This window comes from Lynx rufus, unplaced genomic scaffold (assembly GCF_022079265.1).
Source record: "Lynx rufus isolate CCGP_SWC_20201006 ecotype Redwood Valley unplaced genomic scaffold, mLynRuf1.p SCAF_8, whole genome shotgun sequence".
NCBI lineage: Eukaryota > Metazoa > Chordata > Mammalia > Carnivora > Felidae > Lynx > Lynx rufus.
In genome coordinates, this window is record NW_025814896.1 from 104,951,018 (window position 1) to 104,976,168 (window position 25,151).

The following is a 25,151-nucleotide window of genomic DNA, read 5'->3' on the forward strand; positions in this document are numbered from 1 at the left end:
ATGGCCTCCCCGGACCCGCCGCCCGCCACCAGCTACTCCCCGCCCGACGTGCCCCTGGGGGTCTCGCTGTTCCTCACCATCCCCTACGCCTTCTTCTTGCCGGAGCTGGTGAGTGTTGCCTCGTGGGCCACCTGCAGAAGGGGAGGGCCTGGGAGGAGCTGGCCGGTGGCTAGAGAGCACTCCCTGGAGAAAGGGAACCCGGGCCAGAGTTGATGTGGTCTCCGATCTCCCCCACGACTCAGACTCAGCCCGAACGTCCCTAATCCCTCCCTCTGCTCCTCTGGCTTCTGCAGTATGGGTGGGTTTCCTCCTTCCAAAACAAACCCACCACGGGTGACAAGCAGGCCACTTGGTGATTGGAGGGGCTGGGGTGGGGGGAAGAGCAGGGGGAGGATGCTGCTTAAATATTCTGGGTCCTCAGGAAGGTGTTGGAAATGGATTTTTATATGGTTTCTTTTCTCCAATTCCTTGCTTGTTTCGGCTTTTCTAAAGTTCAAAATGGGGGAACTGTTTCCTTCTGAGAGAAGGTCTTCCCGTATTTTCTTAATTGTCTTGTCAGCTGACTTTGAACTTTGACTTGTAGACTCTGCTCAGGAGGTAGCTTTTGACAACATCTGCCATAAAACAGTTGTGTGAGACGCCCTGGTCGCACACTAGAACGTGTCACTGCGTAACTTACTCTCTGAGGTGCCCTACAGCTGAATGGTGGCCCTGATCCCTGCTGGGGGCAGGCTGGGGGGGGGGGGTCGCGTGTTCCAGTCTGCAGAACTCTGCATACACAGTGTCAGTCAAACCCCAGTCCTCTCTGAGCCGGCTGTCACCGTCCCCTTTCTACTTGTGGGGACACTAAAGTCTAGTGAATAATTCAGGGCAAAGGAGTTTGTTTCGTTTTTTTCAAACACCTTGTGAAATATCTAGCTTATGGGTGATATTTTCTCACCAGCTCCAAATTTGGCAGTGCTGGCCCCAGGCCAGGGAGAGAAAGGTAGAAAGCGGTTCCGGCTTTCAGTCAGACCTGACCAGCACTCTCGTGTCATCTGCCCAAAAGCTGGGCCTGATCGAGTGACCCCGTGGCAAACTCATTAAAGCGCGCCCATTGATGGCACCAAGAAAGGGAAGGCAGGCAGGGCAGGCCCAGCATTTGGGTGGCTCCAGCTGAGGCCCCACCCAAGAGGCAGGTTTCTGCCAGGCCTGAACCCCTGGGGACATACGAATGGGCATCCTGCCAGACTGATGACATCTTAGTGCTCCTGAAAGTTCTCTGTGCCCGGACCCAGGTGTGTTCCTCACCTCAGAACAACCACATGAACTGCCAGGATCCTGGTTAGTCCACCACTGCATACTGAGCGCATGATTTATGTCAATCTTGCAAGCCCCTGGTACAGGGCCCGCCTTCCCAGGTTCCCTGTCTGCAGGAGAGAGACTCACGAGCACTTCTCCACAGTCAGACTATGCTTGAGGCCTTGACTGTCCTGGGCTGGGACACCAGCATGAGAGACCATCTGACCTTGTCAAGCCGGGGAAGGGTCCAGGCATACCACTCAGGGGGCGGTTTTGGTGTTGGATCTCAAAAGACAGGCTGGCAGCCAAGAAAAGGAAAAAGGCTTGGAGTCCAGGAGAGACCAGCAAGGCAGGAGGCTGGAGGGACAGGGCTTACAGAACTAGGGAGAAACCCAGGGGGAAGTGATAGTGAGAGGGGCCTCTCATGGACCCAACCCCATGATGCTGGGCTCCTTATGCTGGTCTCTGGGGCCTTAAGTATCTCAGGGGGTGAGATATCGTCATTGGCTTGATTTTTTTTCATTTATTTTTCTGTTGAAGTAACTTCAGACTTACCGCAAAGCTGCGTGAACAGTACAGAGAGTTCCCATATACTCTTTACTCAGCTTCCCTTAAGGTCCACATCTTAGCTAATTTAACCATCAAAATCAGGAAATTAGCACCGATACTTCCGTTGCTCAACTGTTCTAATAAACCTCATTCAAATTGTGCTGATTTCCCCACCCATGTCATTTCTCTGGTCCAGGATCCAGTCCAGAATCCCGCGTTGCATTTGCTTATCTGATCTCCTTTGTCTCCTTCTGTCTTTGTCTTGACATTTTTGAAGAGTACTGATCAGTTACTTTGTGAATGTCCTTTCATTCGGCCTTGTCTGATGTTTCTGCATGACAACTTTAGTTTTAATTCACAAGTGATCCTTATTCATCGTGGGAATACTTAGAAAATGCAGAAATAAATATAATCCATATTTATGTGTATAAATATATATATACACGCATAAATATGGGTTATATTTATATATTATTATATATAATTATATATGTATAATTATATATATTATTATATTATATATATATATACACGCATAAATATGGATTTAATGGGGTTATTCTGTACATGCTATTCTGCACCTGCCTCTTCCTTAAATCAGCATTCCAAGCATGAACTACAGAATCAAGTGTGCTTGCCTCATATTGGGCCAGGGATGGGGAGGTAAATGGGAGAGGACGGAGAAGGTCAAGTTGATCAGTTGGTTCTGATCCCATTGAGCAGCACACGTGCTGGGCTGGAGAGGAGGGCGAGATCAGCCTAGCAGAAACGCCTCTGTCCCTGGTCACCTGGGCATGCTGCCCACTGCCACACACTGGGGCCGACACCAGAGCACCAGGCCTTGGAGTCCCAGCAGATTCTCAGTCTGGGGGCTTGAGGCGTCATAGACACACATGTGTTTTTCTAAGGACATGAGTCCAGAGGGTGCATTCTAAAACCAGGAGCTCAGGCCAGCAAAAAGGGGCAGAGCAAGTGAAATCCATACCCAGATGCAGATGTAGTCCGTGGTGGGGGGTGGCCCAGAGTGGAGGTGGTGGTGGTTTCCTAAACACCCACTGTGACATCTGGAGAGCAGGGTCTGTGCCCAGGGCCTTTCCATGGGAATGAGGGGCCCAAAATACAAGGAGAACAGAACTAAGGAAGAGCTCCAATGAGGCCCTGAGCTCTTCCCCTTGGCTCCCCTGAGGCCCCCCTGCCACCCCGGCTGCCAGCAGCAAGCAGTCGGGCTCTTTTGCAGTCATGACAACGACAAACTAGGGTGGCATAGATTCCAAGAGAATTTTCCATGTTCCCTACCAGCTCTGCACCCAGAGACTGCTCTTACAGGTCTTTGCCTAAGTTGCTTTATCTTAGACTCTTTAACATTAAAATGCACATTTGAAAAACATGTATTTTGCAGTAGTTAGAGATTCATAGGCAGTTACAGATATAGCTCAGAGAGGTCTCCCCCAGCTCCCTACGCCACCCCCCACCCCCGCCGGTGATTACATCTTTTATAACACTGGTTCCATCAAAACCAGGTAAATGACATTGGTAAAATATGTCCACACTTCTGTGCTGTCTTCTCACGCATGTAGATTCATGTCAGCACCACAGTCAAGATACAAAACTGTTCCATCACCACAGAGATCTTCCTCCTGCTTGCTTTTTATAGTCCCCCCAACCCACCCTGTCCTCCCTCACCGCCCCCCCCAGGACCCCCGGAAACCACTAATCCCATCGCTATAATTTTGTCATTTCAAGTAAGTTATATAAATAAATGGAGCCATAGGGCATGTGGCCTTTACAGATTGGCCTCTTCCATGCCTCAGAACCCTCCTGAGGGGCACCCAAGCTGTGGGGGGTGTGCCAACAGTTTCTTCCTGTGATTTCTCCTAGTATTCCAGGGCAGGGACGTGCCGTGGTTTCTTTAACCATGGGCCCATTGAGAAACATTTTAGTTGCTTACTTACAGTGTTTAGCTATTCTAAATAAAGCTGTGTGAACGTTCACACGCAGGCTTTAGCAGGCTTTAGTGTGGATGTTGTTTTCACCTCCCTGGGAGAACGCCCGAGTGTGAGCGTTGGGTCGTATCGTGAGTGTGCCTACTTCCTGTTAAGAAACTGACAAACTGTTTTTCCAGAGTGCCTGTACCATTTTACTTCCCCACCAGCGATGGAGGAGACTTTTTTTTTTTTTTTTAGATTTTAACTTTAAAATTCATGTTTTGTTCGGTTTGCCGTTGAATTCAGATTTCCCATGTGAAAACGATGTTAATTTCAAAATGTGATCTTCGAGGGCGAATCAGTGCATTTTAAGGTGAGAGCAGACGTGGTGTATTCCATCCGGCTTTCGTTCAGAGAGTGTGTGAGCCGGCTGGTGCCCAAGCGGGGCAGGCTGGCGACCAGGTGACCCACAGCACCACACCCCCCAGCTCCTGATGACCCAGGCCCAGCTCTTCAGTGTGCGCATAGTTGGGGGTGGGCGGGGGGTGGGGGAGGGGGGGCGCCGATTACCTGATTACCTGCCTGGCGTGAGTTGACTCATCTTTTTTACAAGATGACAGGGGGATGCCAAGAGCTGACCCAGGCGACTGTGACCCAGGGAGTGTTCTATGAAACAGAGTCCAAGGAAGTCTTTTGATTTTAAACCTTTCACTAGTTAACTTAATTGATTCGATGTTTAAACTAATTAAAAAAGAAACAGCTAAGAAGATTTCTGGAGTCAGCCAGTTAAAAGATGAAACAATTCGGACACACTGGCGTTTGATGTGTTCAGCTTCTTAATTCGCTTGCACTGTGGCCAGAGGGAAACACTGTGATGCCCCTAGAAGCTCATTCCAGAATCTTCCAGCTGAGAAAGGTCACCGTTATGTCTTGCTTAAACCCAATCCCCAGCTTTACCGTAATTTCAGCCTGCCTCTTCTTTTACTCTGTTTATATGTAAAAACCTGTCTGAAAACCTGCTGGCCCTCAAGCGGTTTCTGGTCACCTGTGCCGACTGAAGTTACTGCGGAGGCTGAGAGAAGGAGTCAGGGCTCACATCAGGCCTGGCTCAGGGCAGGTGCCCTCCCCTCTGTCGTGACATCCCCTTAAAGCTGGGTTTTCAAAGGGAGAAATCCTTTCCCTTGTTTTTCTGTGCTTCCCTTTCAATTCTCCATACTGTGGGGAGTGTTTACTCAAAAGTAAGCTCAATTTGCCCATTTTATTTCATCCTTGTTGCTTCTGTCCCTCCCTTCACCCCCTGCCTCACCCCCATTTGGCCTCCCCCTACCCGCTCCTCTGCAGGATGAGGGAACTAACTACCTCCATGCCCAGGGTGCCACTGATTCCCACCATAATGCCCCAGGAGGCCCCCTGCAAGGGACTACATGGAACAGGGAAGGAGGATTACAGAGTGGGGCTGGGAAAGAGCCAGGCCCTGGGAGGGAAGGACAGGAGGGGCAATGTGGGAAGTGGTCGATGTCAACCTCCCCGAGTTGTCTAGACCCGCTTTAGCCTCCCTGCACCAGTCCCACCCTTACTCTGGAGGCCCCAGTGTGTTCGGGTTCGGTAAAATAGAGTCATTCAGAACAAGGTGGAGAGCCTGGCTGTGCTACTTAATTGCTGTGAGACCCTGGGCAGATTACTTAACCACTCTGAGCCTCAACAATGGAGAAAGTAACAGCAAAGATCTTGTAAGACAGCCCTGGGGTCTCAGTAAGGACATTCCCAGAAGACAATACCACGTTGCAACCGCTCCAGAAATGTGAGCCCACGTGTTTTATTATTGTTTGTCATCCGGACCTCTTCGTAGAAAGTATGGGTCTCTTGTGAGAAACTTCCAGCTGTGAACCAACAGCTATTTACTGAGATGCTACCACTGCTAAGAAGGTATTAACAAAGGGTATTTCCCAAGATAGGAAAGAGAGAAAAGCCAGGGTGCACAGCCCCCCCATTGCCAAAGGCTCCAGGAACTAGGTAGTCTTTAGGATACGCTGACTCAAGGCAGGGGCTTGGCATTCTTGAATGGTTTGGATTGAGGGATTAGACGTTCGCTTATTCGGACAAGGACTTCCTGTGACCAGGCAGTTAACAAATGCATGCCATCAGGCTGTAAGAAAAGAGGGGACTGCCATACCTCAATGCCACGTAGTCACTCAACAAGTATTTATTGAGCGCCTACTCTGTGCCAAGCATGGGGATATAAAGATGACGAAGGCAGACATGACCCCTGCCTTCTGGAGTTTGATGCCTAATGGGGCAAAGGGAGATTAGCCAAGGAGATCCATAAATGGAGCTCGGCCGTCAGGGTGTAGGAAGAAGCAGAAACCACAGTGGGTACTGCACGCAGAGGGGACTCGACACAGGGACTTGTTTATGCCGTTGTTGAAAAGCTGAAAGAGTAGACAGGAGATGCTGAGGCAGCCAGAAATAAGCACCCGGAGTGGCCGGAGTCCGGAGAGGGTGGCCAGTGCTCGGACATCCAGAGGAAAACCTGCCCGGCTGGTTCTCAGGCCTCTGAGGAGGGGCACGGGGACCTTGGGGTCGGAGCCAACGGCTGCTGCTGCTGCTGCTGCCAGAGTGACAGTGACAGGACCCAGACCAGCCAACAGGAAGCCCCCACCACCCTCCTCCCATCCCAGGCCCCCTCCAGGCCCCCACCAATGCCAGAACCTAGCAAAACTCCAACTTCTTAAGGGGGCTGGGAATTGTGGCCTGCAGAGTTCCAGCCCACATCACAGAGCAGACCACACAAGGGCGGGCTTGAGCTGAGAGACCCTTGGAACTAACCGGTATGGTCCACGTCTGCACACGCCCTCCTGCCCAAGTCTGGACTTCCCCCGACAGCCTGGCCATCCCTGAACTGGTGGCCAGTCTCAGTTCAGACAAGACAGGCTCCAAGCTGCCGCTGGAAGGTCAGCCCGCCAGGACGATTTCCCTTAACTAATAGGTGTTTTCAAGGAAATAACTGGGTCCTCTTGCAGAGAGTAGCAGGGCACATTCTGACCTGCTGGAACGCAGGGAACCCCAGATAAGAAGTCTCGTCAATGAAAAGTGCCCCACCTGCTGCCAGCGCCCTTCCAGGAGCTCTTTGCCTAAGAACTTTCCCCTGGGGCACAGCTGATCTGTGGGAGGCAGAAGAGGTTTCTGGAATGTTGTCCAGATTGGCAAGTGGCAGGAAGCGGGCCCAAGTGGGGGGGGGGGGGGCCCACACCAGGCTTCCCTGGCCTTTACCCCTCTCATCTCTGCCAGACCCTCCTTTGCCTCGTCCCATACCTGCCAACCAGCCCTGCCTCCCAGATGTCACCACATGGTCAGATCTTCCCCATCTCGGCCAGAATAGATGTCTGCTTGGGGCCGACGCAGGGCTTGCAACAGAGCCAGCCCATAACTCAGGTTCCACAGCCTTTGAGACACAGTCCCCACCCTCCCACCTCAAGCTATACCTGGAAGGTCCAAGGTGGGTCTGAGAGAAGGGCCAGATATCACAGGGGCCCCCAGAGTCTTCTGACCTGTATCAGAAAAGCCCAACTCAGCTCCTCCCCTTGGAGGGAATCTCTGAGCTTTGCCTTTTCTGCTTTCCAAGCTGGGCACAGCCCATCCCACCCCCCATGCCCATCTGGACCTTCTCTCTGCCCAGGTGATGCTGGATGGATGTGGGAGGGGGATGGTACGTCTATTTGAACATCGTCCTCTCTGACACACATTTTTATATAGTCCTTCCTATGTGCCCGGGGGTGGGGGGGGGGGGTGTGGGGGGGGTATGAAAGCAGCAGGGGTAGGAAAGCATCCCAGGGAAGCCCCTCTGCTCTCTGAGGGAGGACGCTCCCGACCTGGAGAATTTCTAGGGCCCGTGAAGTAATGGAGCAGGAAATGGGTGGGGATGAAACAAATGGGTGTTTGTCCCCATTCTGTCCCGGCTCTGGCAGAAATGCCAGTCTGTGGTTGGGCCAGAGTAGCAGGCCCAGAAGGTGTCAGCTGGGGCCACTTGCATGGTAATCAGGCCCAGGGAGATGAGACTGAGCAGCTAGGGAGTGGAGGGTCCAGCAACCCACCTCCTGTCTCCTCCTCAACTCGGCAGCATGTACAGCCTGCTTTGTGCCAGGCTCCGTGCCCTACACTGGGGACACAAAAACCACAGGGCCGGGTCCTGTATCCGAGCTCAGGGCCTGAGGAGGAGGCAGTGGAGAGAGAAAATAACCATGAGGGAGGTCACTCCTCATGATGCACCCGGGGCTTGGCAGTCAAGAGTGGCTTCCTGGAGGAGGTGACCCTGGTCTGGTCCCTGCCCTCAAAGGTCTGGTCATAGACAGGTCGGGGAGGGGGAGTTGAGCAGGAGTCAACCAGGACTAGAGTGAATAGTGATATCACTACGGGTCCTCAGTCCCTGACAAAGAACAGGATCACGGCCATCTTGGACACAAAACATCTGTGGGCCCAGGTGGAGAACCTCCCCTGAGCCCCACTCCTGGGCTCGTCTGGTGACTTTCTGGTAACACCCGAAGGGACGTGAGCTTGACAACCGTAGTGGGAGCCAAAGAGAAAGAGACCGAGGTTGGAGGAAGCCTGTCCACCAGGCCACCTTGGGGAGCGGGATGCATTTATCTGCTTTTACATCTTTTCTGTACTTTCTAACTTTTCTAAGGTTAAAAAAAGTTTTAAAAAGGGAGGGTAAAAAACACTTTTGCCCTAAAAGTGCTTAGTGTTTTTCGTTTTTTTTTTTTTTTTTTTTTTTTTTTTTAAAGAGACAAGAAGGAAAAGCTCTTTAGACTTTGGATGGGTAAGAATGGTTTTATTACCCTACTTTATGAAAATCTGTACTGCTCGGTCAATAAAAAGCTGGGTCAGTGGGGGGTGCAGTGGCCCTGGGGGAGGAAGCCAGGAGGGAGGGGAGGAAGGCGGAGGAGGCCCCCCGCTGACTCACCAGCCCCTCCCCCTGCGGCGGCATCCTGCCCCTCCCAGGCACACACCCCAAGGTAGGCACAGACTTTCCCCAGCCAGCGGCCAGCCCCTCCTTTGCCTTATGGGTACCAAGGCCTCCTTATATGATTTGTTCTGCCAGGAGCGGTGGTAGCTGGAGCTCTGGCCGGCACTATTGTTCCTGGAGTGGACCGGATAAGACATGGGCCCTCACCGGAGGCCAAGGGGCCTGGGCCACAATTTCCTGCTAACCTTAAAGCCACAGAGAAAACTCGCCCTCTGTGAATCAGGATGTAGTGACTCAGTGTTTGGAAGTGTCCTAGGTTAAATTATGGAGCGTAGAACTTCCATACAATGCTAGCTGTGTGTGCGGGTCCTGGATTCCAGTCCAGGCCTGGCGCGCTCCCATGAGTAACTTTGGGAAAGTCGCTTGGCCTCCCAGAACCTGTTTCCTTCCCCCCCCCCCCCGCTGTACGAAGGAGGTAATGATTCTTGCTCAGAAACTTCACAGGCTGGCAGCCACTGACTCAGGCACGGGAGCTGCCCCATGGGCTGTAGGCAGCACCCATGTGGGCACGGGGGTCTCCGAGCTGGGTGAGGACCGCCCAGGAGCGCCCGGCTCCCCGAGGCAGCCCAGAGGAGGCCAGCGTCACCCAGCTGTGTCTGCCCTGGCTCGTCCACACTGAGTTCTAGTCACTGCAGATGTGGGACACTCCAGGACCCCTCCCACCTGTCCCACCCAGGGCTCCTGTCAAGTTTCGTTCCCGCTCCCTTCCTCTCCCAGGCTCACGCGGCCCATATGGGCCCCAGTGTGGCCCTCAGGTCCCCGATGGGCTCCTGCTATGGCAGCCGTGCTGTGGACCCAATGTCAAGAGTGTCTGCCCCAGACAGTGCTGTGGAGGAAAGGACTGTGGAAGGGGGTGCACACCAGCACAGGCAGAGGCCCTTGGCTAGAGGAAGGAAGGCATTCCAGAGCAAAGGTTTCCCCAACACCGACTGGGGCCCACAGAAGAGAGATGCTTTCGTGGCAACCCGGTACACGTGTGTGCAGGTGTGCATGTGTGGTGTGTGTCTGTGCAATGAAACAGATTCAGGACACTGTTTCCCTTTCCCATGGGTAACATACTCCTGCTTGCTAGCCCAGCCTACTTAGTTTTTTAATGTTGTTGGCGACGAACTAACAAACTAATTTCACCATGAATCTCAGCCCACGTTTGGAAGCCCCAGGGCCGGGGGCACTGACGGAGGCTCAGCGAGACTGACGCAGAGCGGGGAGAGTCGGGCAGGCTGGGCTTGCAGGGCCGTGGCCCGAGTTTGGTCTGCGGGTCACGGGGAGCCAGCAGGGTGTTCTAAGAGGGGGGTGAGGTCCCAGGCATCCCAGCTGGTCCTCGGCAGTGCCGTGCCAATGGCCGTCGCCAGCTCAGACTGGCTTGAGCAGAAGGGAATGGACCACGTCACGTTCTGGGAAGTCTCGGCCAGCTGTACCTCTGGGCTGATTCTTTCGCAGCATAGCTGCGTCGCCAGGGCCCAAGCCGTTTTCCTCCACCTCTGTCCTCTTCGTTTCATAGCTCCAGGCCTGATAACAGACACAGCAATGACCAGAGCAAGAACGGAGACAGTCTCATCTTGGTCTCCTTAGGCAGGAAGAACCCTTTCCCGGGAGTCCCCTGATGTCTTCCCCCGGAAGGGCCAGACTCGGTCACACAAATGTCCCAGCCTGGGCCTGCGATGAGCCTAGTGAATGGTGGAAAGTCACCCCTCCCTGCCCACGCCTCCTACCAGTAAGCCCAGTTGGGAAAGTCAAGGATACAAGTTAAACGAAGGCAACCATCTCTGTAACGCTATTTCCTGTGTCATTGTCTGTAACGGGAAAAGCCGGAGACATCCAATGTGCAGGCACAGGGGCCTCATTGAGTAAGTGACATTTTTCAGCCTGATGGAGTGTAATTGTGGCATTGAAAAGTGCAGTCAGTTGTCATTACTGGATTCTCTCTTCGCAAACGTATGTAGTCGCGACAATTTATTCGCAGTCGCTAAACAATACTCACAGCACTCTCGTGGTTATTGGCGGGCCCGTGCAGAGCAGCAAAACGTTTGGGTTGTCTGAGGTGCATGTTCCCAGCTGAGGCCGAGCAAGACGCTACCCTGTGCCTTCTTGTCTCAGCTCTCATCCTGTAAACAAGAGTCCTTTCCAAAGTCTGTCTGGGGGCACATCTTTCACATTTTTGTGCTTCTCGTTGGTGATTTTGCTGTTTAAAATAGCCCCTCGGTTCGTGCTGAAGTGCTGTTTAGGGTTTCAGCACGAGAACCCCGTGAGTTGCCTTTCATAGACAATACGTGCTCGACAGGCTTGTAGTGCTGTTGGCCAAGAGTTCAGTGTTAATGACTCAAGAGCATATATGAAATAAGGTGTCTTTACACACACACCTAACATAAAGCTATGCGTTGAAGCACCTCAAATAAAGGTATGTGTTGATCAGTTGATGAAAATACTGTGACCAGAGATTTTGCAGGAGCAAATGACTCCGTGTTCACAGATTCAGTGCTCAGGCCAACTGAATAGAATGACCTTGCGTACCAAGAATCAATTTTAGTATCAAGCCACGTAGCAAAATCCAAAAATATATAAAGGAGAATACAAAATGCATGTCCATCACGATTTCCAGCTTTATAGAAAATACGTACGCGCGAGCACTAGGGCTGGAAGGGGACCTAATATACCAAAAAATTCCTTTGCTGTTAACATCATTTTTTACAATCAGTTTAAAAAATCTTAGGGTTGAAAAATAGTAACAGCTCTCCTTCCTGCCACGTGGTTTGGGTTTGAGTCATTACAATCGCCCTGGAGTGAAGGCATTTTGAGTTGATATCACCCCCCAACCCCCCGCACCCCCCACCCAGGGACGGACACGTGCTCCAGCACAAACACAGTGGGTCTGTCTGAAGGAGCATTTTGCACCAGAATTACGGGGTCCAAAGCACAGCCCCAGGATGAGGTCCGTCTTATTTTTTCCCTTTTAAAGAACGTGCGTCAGATAGTTGCACACACCGGCACCTTTCGTGACAGCCAAAAAGAGGAAGCGGTCCAAGCGTCCCATCACTGGAGGAATGGATGCGCAAACTATGTATGTGGTGTGTTCGTGTTATGGCCTATTATTCGGTCGTTAAAAAGGAAGGAAAGTCTGACACAGGCCGCAACAGGGATTAACCGTGAGGCCATTATGCTCTGTGAAATGAGCCAGTCGCCAAAAGACAAATCCTGTATGATTCCACTCACATGATGTCCTTAGAGTAGCCAAATTCATAGAGACAAAAGATTAGGACAGGGAAGGGGGAGGGGAGAGTGAGTGGGCAACGGGTACAGAGTTTTAGTTTTGCAAGATGAAAAGCATTGTTGACGTGGACGGTGGCGATGGTTTCGCAACACCGTGAATGCCCTTAGCACCGTAGAATCGTACCACTTAAAAACGGTTAAGATGGTAAATGGTGTTCTGTGTATTTCATAGAACTTTCTTTCTTTTTTTTTTTAATGTTACTTGTTTTTGAGAGAGAGAGAGAGAGACAAGGCGTGAGCAGGGAAGGGGCAGAGAGAGGGAGACGCAGAATCCGAAGCAGGCTCCAGGCTCCGAGCTGTCAGCGCGGAGCCCGACGCGGGGCCCGAACTCACGAACCGTGAGATCATGACCTGAGCCGAAGTCAGGCGCTTAACCAACTGAGCCACCCAGGCGCCCCTATACAATTTTCTAAAAAGTTTCTGCAATGGCCAAGAGACCCCAGACTTAAAGCTCATGGGCCAGGGGTTCCTGAATGTGAGGGACCGTGGATTACATTACCTCCAGGGGGTCTGGGTTCCCACAGTGGGCAATGCTAGAGCTTGTCCTTCACGGAGTCTGTTCCCTTCCCCCCACCACCCCCCCCCCGCCCGGGGCCATCAGTGGGACCAGGAGCCCCCAGCTCGCTTGGCACCGTTACCTCCTGGGCCTCACTGTCTTCATGTAGGCCTTGTCCTCCCGGCCTGAAGTTTCTGAGGCTTTGTGGTGGAGCCTGCGTTCCCCCAAGTCCCAGGGAAGGGAAAGAGAGGCAGTGCTTCATGAAAATTAAGTGGTAAGCAAAGGAATGCGGTGCTGGTGGTGAGACCCACAACGCTGAGCTACTGCCCAGCTATGCAGAAAAACCTGCCAGCAGGGTATCGCCCCAGTGCTCCTCCCTGGCTCTCACCCCCTGACCTGCCCCGCCCGAGCCCACACCTCCCGCCTCATCCCGGAGTCCCGGCCCGTGCAATCTGAGACCGTGCATCCTTTCGACTCCTCCTTTGCCTTTCACATGGGGTCATCTCCAGGGCGGTGTCTGTCTTCAGAACCTCTCCATGCGTGAAGTTCACCTGCTCTGCTCATCAGGGGCCTCAGGTCCCACCTGGTCTATTTGGGTGGACGGATTCATCCTCCCCAAAGAACAGATGATTCTCCTGTCTCTCCCATTCAAAAGTCTTGACCTTTGAAGCCAGCCTCCATCATCTGGCACAGGGTTTTCTTTCTTGCTTTGTAAATATAAATTTTTTTTAATTAGTTTAAACATTCAACACCCTGTCAAGTAGTTCTCCTGGGAGCCTGGGGCACTGGTTGGTTTATTGGGTCTCGTTCCAGAAGCATTCTGTGCATCTGCAAACAAATGCACATACACGCACGCATACATTTTCTTCTTTTTCTACAAAAATCATAGCACACTGGGCGCGCTGGTCTGTGCCTTTTACGGTACTTAGAACTTGTTCCCTTTGGCATACAAAGATTTTTTCATTCTTTTTGAAAGCTGCTGAGTGTTCCACTGTGCAAACATAATTGCTTTGATTGGTCCTCTCTGGATGCACATTTAAGATGTATCTTATCTTTTCCATAACCAGCAAGGCCCCAATAAACAACTTTGTACTTTCACCATTTTGTTCCTGTGCATTATTTATAGGACAGACTCGAAAAAGTGAAATGATTGGATCAAACAATATGTGTATTTAATGTTTCGGTTGATACTGTCAAAATAATACAGCAGTTGATGGCACTGTTACTTAGCCTGGAGATGACAATGGATTTCAACCTGGGAGCCGCAGGTGGGCTTTGAGGGTCTGCGAGTCCCCAGATTTGTAGACAAAAGTCGTGCGTGTACATAGGTAACATTTTTCTAGATGACCGAAACTTCCATCGACTCCTCAGAAGGATGTGTGTCCCCTAAATGTTCTCTCACTCACCCAGCTGGTGGTTCTCCCGGCTCCCCCAGAAGTGAACTTCCCCTCCCTCAGCAAGACTGGCCCTGAACATTCCCTCCTCTGGCTCCTTGTCGGGGAACATTCCCTCCGGTCTTCTGTGCCATTCCAAATGGTGATGGCTAACATGGCCAACAGTGGTTACCGCACGCTCACCGTGTGCTGGGGAGACTTAGCTAGTTCTCACGAGAATCCGATGAGAGAGGCGATCCCCACCTCCTCTGTTTGATGGACAAGTGCATGAAAGTACAGATGAGTCAAATAACCTGCCGAGCAGGCAGAGCTTGAATTGGAACCCAGGAGGAAGGATGCTGCGTCCATAAACAGGGTGGGTCAGCCGGGAAACAAAGAGAGAGGCTCCCAGGGTTCTCAGGTCCTAACTGCACCGCCTGGGGAACTTTTCACAATGGGCTCAGTCAGAATCTCTGGGGCAGGACCTAGACCCTGGGGATTTCTCAGAGTCCCCAGATGGACTTTCAAAGACCCCAGGAGTAACAGGACTCAGAGGGGAAGCCCCAGGCATCCACGTATTTTAGAATCTCCTTACCTCTACACCATACTTTTTGTTCCTTCTTTTCCTTTTTTAAGCAGCAATCACAATAATAAACATCGGGGGGGCGGGGTATAACGATGGGCACAGCTGCCTTCCGAAATAATAAGCATCCTCCCCCCCAAAATGACCCCAAAAGGGGGCTTTTCTGAAAGTATTTTTTCAACTCACGGACTTCAATTTAGTTGCTGTATTTCAACCCACAGCCGTTATCCTTATCTGAAGCTCAGATTGTCCTATCAAATTGTCAACAAGACCCTTCTGAATCCTCCTGACCTAACCCCAGGTGCCTTTGAAAGTTTTCTCTGTGGTGTGATGAGATGCTCGGAGCCCAACTTCTCCGCCTCCGCAGGCCTGGAATCTCAGCTTTTCTCCCAGGCACCAATCCGGGTGAGGCTACTCGGTTTCTGTATTCTAGTGCTTTCACCAGATCTCTGCACTCGAAGGAGCTATTCTCCATGCTCGAAGGAGGAATAAGCAACCAAACTTGTTGTTAAACTCCATCCTACAGTAAAAGCTCTCTTCAGATTTCGGTTCAGCCTTTGCAGAATGCATAGACGAGTAATCTGTGTCCATTCGTAAGAAACAGACCCTGAGCAAAGTCGTACTTGAAATCCACTCGATCACAATATCTTACTATAATAAAATATTCTTCCACTTTGAAGGCCAGCCCCAGACATCTAAAAATATCTCCTGCTCTTGGGAAAATACAAACTGAAGGTTCAAATAAGAGAGCAGTTTAGCCTGCCAAGAAAATTTGGAAAGCTAAATATAGATTAAAAAAAAAAAAAAAAGTAAAGACAAATACTCGAAACGGGCTTACCTATAAAGAATCCAATCTAGACTGCTGGAGGCAGAAACGAGGTAAGAAAGACTGGGTTTAAATTCGCCCGGAGTTTGTCCTTGGCCCTGGTCCTTTCTTCTGTCCAGAAGGTAGAGGGTGGGGAAATAAAAAATAACATTCCCCTTCATAACATTGATTATGCAACACTAAAGCCATTTCAAGAAGATTCTCAGGCAATTTGAGTAGATACCCAAGCCCTCAGAGGCCCCTGCCCTCAGGCGTAAACTCTGGTTGCCAGAAGAGATCCAGAGCTGTCCTACCCCATGTCCTGTGTGACCTCAGGTCTCAGTCCCCTCCAGTACGGCACCACCTCACACACTGTGGGGAGAACTTAGTGTGACGTGTAAATAATGTGCAACTGACAGCGTCCGCCCAGGGCAGCCTCTGATGGCGGGGAGGGGGGGGCGCCCTCTGCAGGCACTGATAGGCACAGTGGGGCTCAGGCACTCTGGCACACCCCCCAGGTCTGGCAGAGGCGAACTGGCAATAACCAGTGTCAGGTATGAAGTGGCAGTTCTCTGGTCTCAGAAAGTCCAAGGAGTTCGAACTGCTGTGTAGACTAACCAAGGCTGTCTAAGCAAATGCACCTTATCAACTGTAAAGCACCTGATGAACATGGAGTGTCATCATTGATTCATTCTGAAGGATGATCTTTGACCCCATGCCCACCCACCTTGTATTAGGGCCTGCGCTGGGCACCAGGAATACAGCGGTGAATGGCACACAGCATGCTCTGCCTTCCGAGGTCTACAATGAGTCTAAAATTTGACGAGCTCCGGTGCGGTCACTAAGTCCCAAACACCATTGCCACTAGCAGCTAGCATCGTTTGGGTGTTGACAGGGGGCCAGGATTTTTATGCGCTTCCCAAGTCTCGGTGGGGAGGATGCTTTGCAGGTGCCCCAAAGCACCAGCAGACCCCTGTCACTGAGATCAACATGCAGGAGCCCAGTTCAAGGGGGACAGCGGCTTTTGTCCTTCAACACCCCCTCTTCAGGACACGCTAGCCAACTAGCGTGGAGCTAGTCCAGGCTCCACCTAAGACTTGCAAAATTCACATGGACACTGACTATTGAGATCTGGGGAAATGTGCTCCCAGAGCTGGTCTTTACATGAAGGTGAAGCTTCTGAATGTGTTGTCCAGCCCAGTAAAAGCCTTGTTTGTGGTCACCTTCCTAATCTGTTTTGGCTTCTCAATTCCTGTTCCTTTTCTCTCCTTAAGGGCTCATAAATTCTCTATAAATCCCAAAGTGCTTTTCCTCTCCAGAATAACAGCAGTGGAAGCCTCATCAGGGACAGTGGACATATCCATGTCTATGTTTTGCTTACTTGTAAGGTGAGAACTGCTCGTCCCAGGAAGCCAGGGGTATGTTATGAAAATGAGAACTGAAAGTTGCATATCTTTCAGTTCACCTAGACAGAAATAACTGGACTTGTTTAATCCAGAAGTTCTCTAATAGCATCATTCAGAAGTGAGCTACTCCCACAGTCATTCACAACCAGAATTCACCAAACATAGGAGGGAAAAAATGAACAGGAATGAAAGTTAACAGAAGCCACAAACTGCAGAATCAGGCACCAAGACTGAGGAAATGGAATTATCAGGTATCGAATATGAAATTAATGCCAAGCAAAAGTAGTACAAAGATACCCACGCTTCAACACAAACTGCAGAACTTCAAAGATAGAAGACTCCCAAAGCCGCCAGATACCAAAGACAGATTCCTACAGGAGAACAGCAGTGCAGTGGACAGCTGCCCTCTCAGCAGCAACAATGGAGCTGGAATATAATGGAAAATATAGAAAGATGTAGAACCATTGAGAAAATATCTTAGAAGTGTGGAGAGGAAATAATTGTCAGGGTGAAAAATAAGAATATTTTCTGACAAATCAAAGTGACTACTACCAACTGACCTTTCCCAAAGAAACTACTAATGATTGTACTGCAGGAAGAAAGTGGTCCCAGAAAGCCTATCTTCATGACCCAAGGTAGGGAAGGATTTGTTAAACTTGACCGAAGAAGAACAGTCTATAAAGGAAAAGGTGAGCATATTCAATTACATTAAAATTAAGAACTCTGTTCATCAAAAGGCATCATAAAAATGTGTGAAACACGTGCTTGAGGAATATATTTGCAATAATTCGCACAGCCAACAAGATCCACACTATTAGAAAGAATTACTGTGAATCAGTAAGAAAAACAAACCCATAAGAAGTTTGGAACCAATAAAAAACAATTAAAAATTTTACAGAAGATGAAATGTGTGCACATAAGCTCAATCTTATTTGTAATCATAAAAATTAAAACCTAATGAGATACACAGAAGATTCCAAGGAATCTACCAAACAATTTCTTCAAATAAGTGAATTTAGCAACTTGCAGGATACAATGTTAACACACAAAATAAACAGTCATGTTTGTATTACTAGCATTGAACAACTGGGAAATGAAATTTTTATTTTTTTAAGTTTATTTATTTATTTTGAGAGAGAGAGAAAGAGAGTGAATGCAAGCAGAGAAAGAGAGAGAGAGAAAGAGACAGAGAGAGAGTCCCAAGCATGCTCCAGCTGTCAGTGCAGAGCCCAACACAGAGCTTGATCCCACAAACCACAAGATGATGATGTGAGCTGAAATCAAGAGTCAGGCACCTAACTTACTGTGCCACCCAGGTGCCCCAGGAAATGAAATTTTTTAAAAAGCAATACTATTTACAATAGCTCCCCCCAAATAAAATACTGAGGCATAAATATAAGGAAGTGTGTACCATATCTGTATGCTAAAAACTACAAACTATTGATAAAAGAAGACAAAGAAACGTCAATAATTGGAGAGGCATACCATGTTCATGGATTGGAAAACTCATCATAGTAAAGATGTCAATTCTCCTCCAAATTGATCCGTAAATTTAACACAAAGCCCCAGAAGATACTGTAGATTTTGACAATCTGCTTCTAAAGTTTGTGTGGAAGGCAACAGAACTAGGGAAAGGGATGAGTTATCGCCTGAGATGAGCAGAAATGTGAGCTACCTGCACTGATAACTCTTTTTGATTACTGTAACTTTACACAAAGTTTTAAATCTGGTGGTGTGCTTCCTCCATACCTCAAATCTGGGAGCCATCCTTGGCTCTGTCTCTTCATCACTCCAAATCTCCAGTGGTCTCATAGTCCAACACATTTTTTGTAATTATTTTATTGCTTTATAAAAGAAACAATTTCCCACCATGCAGTGTGAGAAGTAGAACATTATCACTTGTTACACTCATTCCCAAACCCATCACTCTCTCCCTCAGAAGGGTCATTCTCAGAAAGTGCAGAGATGAGTGGGTTCTGAGGGAATTAGGACGTGGCAATGAGTTCAGATTTTGTAACTGTTGGATTTGAGGATCTTGAGGGGGTAAAGACAGGCCTGGGGTGGGGCAGATGAGATGCTCAGGGTGCAAAATTTAATAAGGCACTCATTCTCGGGATCCTGTAAGTACAAAGCTGGCCCCTGCTGTGGAACATCTGAGTAGAGACATCCAGTGGCAAGTGGATGTGTGGGACTGAAGACCTGGAATTGCCAACCTATACGATGCTTAGAAGCATAGATTTAACAAGAGTGAGGAGAGGGAGAACAAAGGAGGCTCACAAGGATATCCTAAGGAGAACCCAGGAAGGAGAGGAGCACAGAAACTCTGAGACAAACCAATGGCAAAACTACTTGGTGCTCATGTTGACCCTTTCCCTCAGGCCTCTAACTGAACATGCTGTTTAGTGGACATTTATTTCTTTCCCTGGACTCACTAACATGGGTATAAACCCAGGCTAAAAGCAAACAAAGGCAGAGTCCATAGAAAAGATTTGGCTTCTCCACCAAGAGGATAATAAAAGGTTGGACAGAGCTGAGAGATGATTAAACTGGAATAGTATTGCCCAACTGCTATCTGACCACAGGGTGTCAGATACTATAACCCAGGGGCCCAAACTAAATGCACTAAAAAGTGAGTAAAGGGAACCAGGAGAAGGAGAGCACCATTCCACAGAGAAAGTGAGCAACATAAAACGTGCGACACAAGGGCGTGGAGTTGGGGGTGAAGGGGATGTGGTCCACTGAGGACTCTGGGTCCTTTTTAAAGAAACAGTCACAACTCATTTCAGCCTACTCTGGCTTGGGAATGTGTTCAACTGTGGCTAGAACTACAGACCTCTCAAGAGATGTCTAAAATCGAAATTTTTCCTGTGGAATATCCTGTTTTAAATGTTGGCAACTTATTCAGAAATGTATATAACGGCTGTATATGTCAACACTGTTTGGGCCAAGAAGACACATCCACAAACCAAACTGCCCAAGTCCCTCCACTGGTGACCTCTGTGTTAACCACTTGAGTTTTCTAACAAAGTCTACTCTTGCTCGGGGCCAGCCTTCCTTCCCCATTTCCCTCTTGCTTCCCCCCTAACTTCATCTGCAGAGCTCGTAACCAGAGACAGAGGAGAAGAGAGATGCCCTGCAAAGGGAACTATGCCCAACACAAGCAAATGAAGGTTCTTGTTTTATTTTTTTTCTTACAGGTATTTGGGTGCTGGGTCTGGATGCTGGTAGCTGCCACCCAGGTAGCAAACGCCTTGCTACAAGGATGGGTGATATATGTCTCACTCACCTCTTTTCTCATCTCCCTGATGTTCCTGTTGTCTTACTTGTTTGGATTTTACAAAAGATATGAGTCCTGGCGAGTCCTGGTAAGAACCAGAGAGGGTGACCCAAGCCCTTGGATTCCTCCTGATGTCTGTCCTGGGTATTGTGAGGACAAAGGGCCTTCTGGGTGGGGAAGGAGAAAGGCTGAGAAGGTAAATGACTTCATTGCTCCATGGAGAAGGTGAGGACTGCTAAAAAGGGGGATCCCCCCCACTTCAAAAACGGTGTACATAAGTAAGGCACGAAGAATGACCAATTACAATCATTTCAGATGGCATTTGAAAAGCAGAGACCAGGGACCAGAGGCCTTTTCAGGGCTGGGTCACTATGGATCCAAGACTTTTTCATCTTCACAGGTTTACTATTTTTTTTTTAATGTTTATTTATTTTTGAGAGAGAGGTAGAGCGCATACGAGAGCAGGGAAAGGGCAGGGGAGGGGCAGAGAGGGGAGACAGAGGATCCAAAGTGGGCTCCACACAAACAGCAGAGAGCCCGATGTGGGGCTTGAACTCATGAACCGTGAGATCATGACCTGAGCTGAAATCAAGAGTTGGACGCTTAACTGACAGAGCCACCCGGTGCCCTTTCCTGTGTTTACTATTAAGCCAGAATGAAAGCATTTCTCTGCCACAGCAAATTTTTCATTGTATTCCCCTCCATCATCTTCCTTGTTAGGAATATACATATTCTATATAAAGCGCATCCTGACGCGTTTCCCTTTAAATTTTATTTATGGTTAAATCATGGGAGCAGCATTAAAGGAAATGATAGTAGGAAAAAAATCCCCCAATCCCGTGGTGCTCTCACAAACACTGGGTGCATTCTCCTATATTCCTTGCAAATTGTATGTAAAATGTATATATAATCACATTGAACCAATAATTTTGGATGTCAGTTCTTTCATTAATATTATGTCATTACATTGTTTTCATGTCACATCATCTTGATAACCATTTAAAAAAAATTTTTTTTGTCTTGGGGCTCCTGGGTGGCTCAGTCGGCTGAATGTCCAAGTTCGGCTCAGGTCATGATCTCACAGTTCATGAGTTCAAGCCCCACGTCAGGCTCTGTGCTGACAGCTCAGAGCCTGGAGCCTGCTTTGGATTCTGTATCTCCTTCTCTCTCTGCCCCTCTCTCACTCGTGCTCTGTCTCTTTCTCTCTCTCAAAAACAAATACACATTTAAAATAAAATAAAATAAAATAAAATAAAATAAAATAAAATAAAATAAAATAAAATAAAAATTTTCTGTATTGAACAATTTAGGACATATACGAAAGTAGGGACCATTATATTATGGACCCTCAAGTAACCATAACCCAGATTCCTACACTACTAAGTGTTAAACACGCTTGCTGCACCTAGCCTTTTTTTTTTTCTCCTGAAGAATTTTAAAGCAAATCCAAAACATGTCATTCCATCCTATACATTTCAGTCTGCCTCCAAAGAAACATGCAAACTTCCTTACGTTATGACACTTACATAAAGTTATTAACAATAATTCCTCGGTATCATCTAAGACCCAGACCATATGCAGATTCACCCGATTACACCTGAAATGTCTTTTTACAGTTGGCCGGTTCGATCAGGATCCTCACAGGGGCCGTGCGTTGCACTTGGTAGTGAGGGTTCTTGGGTACCTTTAACCTCCAATGGCTCTCCCTGCCAGGGACGCTGTTGAAGAAAGCGGGGTTTGTCTGTTTGTTTCTTCCTGGTGAGATGCGACTTGGTCCTCCAAGTCCCTGCAGTGAAGATGAGTTCACACCTTTCTGGAAACAACATTCCGTTAAGTGGGTTCCAGTCGTATCACATGTGGCAACTGGTGGCCCCTCTTCCACTGTGACAGGCTTACCCATCAGCTTTTCCCCTGATACTTTTTTTTCGTCTCCTAATAAGTTTTCCTGAGTTGAATATCTCATTAGGGGTTGCAAAATGCCAATTCGCCTGTGACAACATTCCTTCCAGAACTGATAACCATTTAAAAAAAATTTTTTTCTTTTTTTTTTTTAACGTTTTATCATTCTTACTTTTGAGACAGAGAGAGACAGAGCATGAATGGGGGAGGGTCAGAGAGAGAGGGAGACACAGAATCTGAAACAGGCTCCAGGCTCTGAGCTGTCAGCACAGAGCCCGAGGCGGGGCTCGAACTCACGAACTTCGAGATCATGACCTGAGCCGAAGTCGGATGCTTAACTGACTGAGCCACCAGGTGCCCCCGTTGCCGTTTATTAATCCGCTATTGTTCACCAGAAACCCTGTGAAAGAAAAAAGCAGGAGTCGGAGGAGCAGGCTTGTCTCTTTTGCTCCCTCCGCCCGGCTGTGTGGTCAGAGAGGGAAGTGTGCGCCTGCGTAAGTGCCCACATGACGGTGGCCGTGGCCTCTCCTCTTCCTTTCCAGGACAGCCTGTACCACGGCACCACTGGCATCCTGTACATGAGTGCCGCTGTCTTACAAGCACATGCCACCATCGTTTCTGAGACCGCGGACCTGAGGAACTACTACATAAACACCGCAGCCTCGGTGAGTGCTGCGCAGAACACGGAGCCACTGGTGGGGAGCACATCGAAGGGGGCTTAATTCTGTGTGCTGTGGAATGGGGGGGCCCTGATTTAGACTGAAGGGGGCTTGGAGGAAAGGAGATGTGTGTGTGCATGTGTCTGTGTGCGTCTGTGTCTCTGTGTGTGCTGTGTGTGTGTGTCTGCACGAGCTCAGGGGGTACCAAGCCCAAGTTCAGCTGCGATCTCACGTCTTCTGCTTCCCCGCCCAGCCTTGCCCTCAGAATTCTTTTCTCTAAAACCCAAGCTGGAGCACATTTCTCTCTTCCATGGGAAGAATTTCCACCGCTTGTGGAAAGGAACTCCAATTCCTCGGCGTGGCTGAACCGTTCCAATGTCCTTTTATTTCAAGGACAAGTCCACAGGGCTAACACGTTGGCTGATAGAACCCAGGGCCAGGTGGCCCGGCCAGTCGTGGGAAGAGCAGGACCCCCAAGACCTTAGGTCCACTAGGACCAGCGCTGCTTGCCTTTCTCCCTTTGTGGAATGGCGCCCTCACATGGCCGCTTGCTCACAGCCAGCAGCTTCCTCCTCTGGCGGCCTAACTTTCCTCAATCCTGCCTCCAACACTTCTTGGAAAGGACCTAACACCCAGACTGGGTGAGAGCCCAACACCGACCGGTTGCTGTGACCAGAAAGATCCAGGCCTGGGTCAGTCTGGGGGCTCCTGCAAGGATCCGGTGGCTGGAGGAAGGGGTGTTGCCATGGAGTGTTATTCCCAATTGTAAGAATGGGGTGCCCGACAAGCACTAGGTGTTTCCAACCTGTCCGCCTCCTTTCCCTCCTCCTCAAACAATTTTAAGTCCCTTAAACTCCCAACTAACGCCAACGCCCACACACCACCCTTCCACGGTCTGGCCCGGCACCCTCTGACCTCTCTCCACTGCTCGCTCTCGGCCAGCTGCTCCAGCAACCTGGCCTCCTCGCTGCTCCCTGACCACACAGAGCCTGGCTCTCGCCTCCACCCCGACAGGGACGCCCTTGCTCCAAATCCCTCACCTCCTTCTGCTGCTTTCTCACATATCACCTTTTCGGGAAGGCCTTGCCTTTCCCCCTCCCCAGCGGGCCCTGTATTTTCTCTGCTTTATTTTCTCCTGGGCACTTATCCCCATCAAACCAGCTACTCTACTGGTTTAGCTTGCCTCTTTTCTTTCTTTCTTTTTTTTTTTTTTAATTTTTTAACACTTGTTTATTTTTTTTTTTATAATTTTTTTTTTAACGTTTATTTATTTTTGGGACAGAGAGAAACAGAGCATGAATGGGGGAGGGGCAGAGAGAGAGGGAGACACAGAATTGGAAACAGGCTCCAGGCTCTGAGCCATCAGCCCAGAGCCCGATGCGGGGCTCGAACTCACGGACCGCGAGATCGTGACCTGGCTGAAGTCGGACGCTTAACCGACTGCGCCACCCAGGCGCCCCAACACTTGTTTATTTTTTGAGAGACCAACAGAGACAGTGTGAGCAGGGAAAGGGCAGAGAGAGAGGGAGCCACAGACCCCAAAGCAGGCTCCAGGCTCTGAGCCGTCAGCACAGAGCTCGATGCGGGGCTTGAACTCGTGAACTGCGAGAGCATGACCCGAGCGGAAGTCAGATGCTCAACCAACTGAGCCACGCAGGCGCCCCAATCTTGCTTATTTTCTGCTTCTGCCACGGAAATGTAAGCGCCGTGAGGATAGGAATTTTTGAATGTTTTGTGTGCTGTCATTTTTGAAGTATAGCAGGTGCCTGAAAGGTATTTGCTAAATGAATGAGTGAAGGAAGGAACGAGAACAGGGTGTGAGTGGACAGTGGGGCAAAGCGAAGCTGGAATGGCCAGCCAGGCCTGGAAGGCCTATCAAGGGCAATGGCCTCCCTCTTGAGAAGCAAGGACTCACCACACAGTTTCAACCACATGAGGGGAGCAACACGATCACATCTTCCTCTTGGGACAGATCAGAGGGGAAGAGTGAGCAGAAGTGGGCAAGTTGAGGCCACGAAGGATGAGGGCAGCCAAGACAAGGGAGAAGTGGGCGTACCAAGAGATAGGCAGGCGGTACGCGCAGATGAGTTTGGGGATGGCTTTGGACGTGGTGGTGGGAGAAGGGAGGAGTCAGGCTGGTGTCTGGCTTGGGCAGCGGGAGGAGGTGAGGGTCCTGGAGCCCGTGAAGCTCGTGAGGCTACAGAGATCTCAGGAGTCCAGTCCGGACCCAGGTGCAGGAGGGGTGGGGGCGGCCATCCGGCCATGGCTAACACGGAACCTCTCGTCTTCTGCCAGTTCTTCGCCTTTATGACCACCCTGCTCTACATTCTCCATGCCTTCAGCATCTATTACCACTGAAGAATCGGGGAGCCGTGCCGAAGGGAGAAATGCCCTGTGAACACCTGGATGATCGGCTCCCAAAAGTAGTTTTCAACATCCACCATCTGGATGGTAAACGGAAGATCAACAAAAACATCGATGGGATGGACAGGCCAGCTTTTCAGGCTGAGTGACCAGATCGCACTCTGGCGCGTCTGTTTGGACGTTGTAATTCGTTATGGTGAATATGCAAAGGCTGGGGGGAGGGGGTCGTTTGCTTGTGTGTCTG

The 25,151-nt window shown here is 49.7% G+C and overlaps 1 protein-coding gene across 2 annotated transcripts; it reads left to right on the plus strand.

Annotated features, from left to right (window-relative positions):
• On the plus strand, positions 1 to 25,054 carry MALL (mal, T cell differentiation protein like). Of its 2 annotated transcripts, XM_047067636.1 has the most exons (4): positions 1 to 108; positions 19,906 to 20,073; positions 22,427 to 22,549; positions 24,839 to 25,054. In XM_047067636.1, exons 1-4 carry the CDS (start codon positions 1 to 3, stop codon positions 24,899 to 24,901), a joined length of 462 nt encoding a protein of 153 aa, XP_046923592.1. In that variant the 3' UTR covers positions 24,902 to 25,054. The 2 variants fall into 2 exon arrangements, with proteins under 2 accessions (XP_046923592.1, XP_046923593.1); XM_047067637.1 differs by lacking the exon at positions 22,427 to 22,549.
• Positions 25,055 to 25,151: the final 97 nt, after the last annotated feature.

Excerpts from the sequence above, each read along its gene's own strand:
- MALL (XM_047067636.1), top strand. The coding sequence starts at position 1 with ATGGCCTCCCCGGACCCGCCGCCCGCCACCAGCTACTCCCCGCCCGAC. Across the intron at positions 109-19,905 it reads CCTTCTTCTTGCCGGAGCTG|GTATTTGGGTGCTGGGTCTG; the intron begins GTGAGTGTTGCC and ends TTTTTCTTACAG. Across the intron at positions 22,550-24,838 it reads ACATAAACACCGCAGCCTCG|TTCTTCGCCTTTATGACCAC; the intron begins GTGAGTGCTGCG and ends GTCTTCTGCCAG.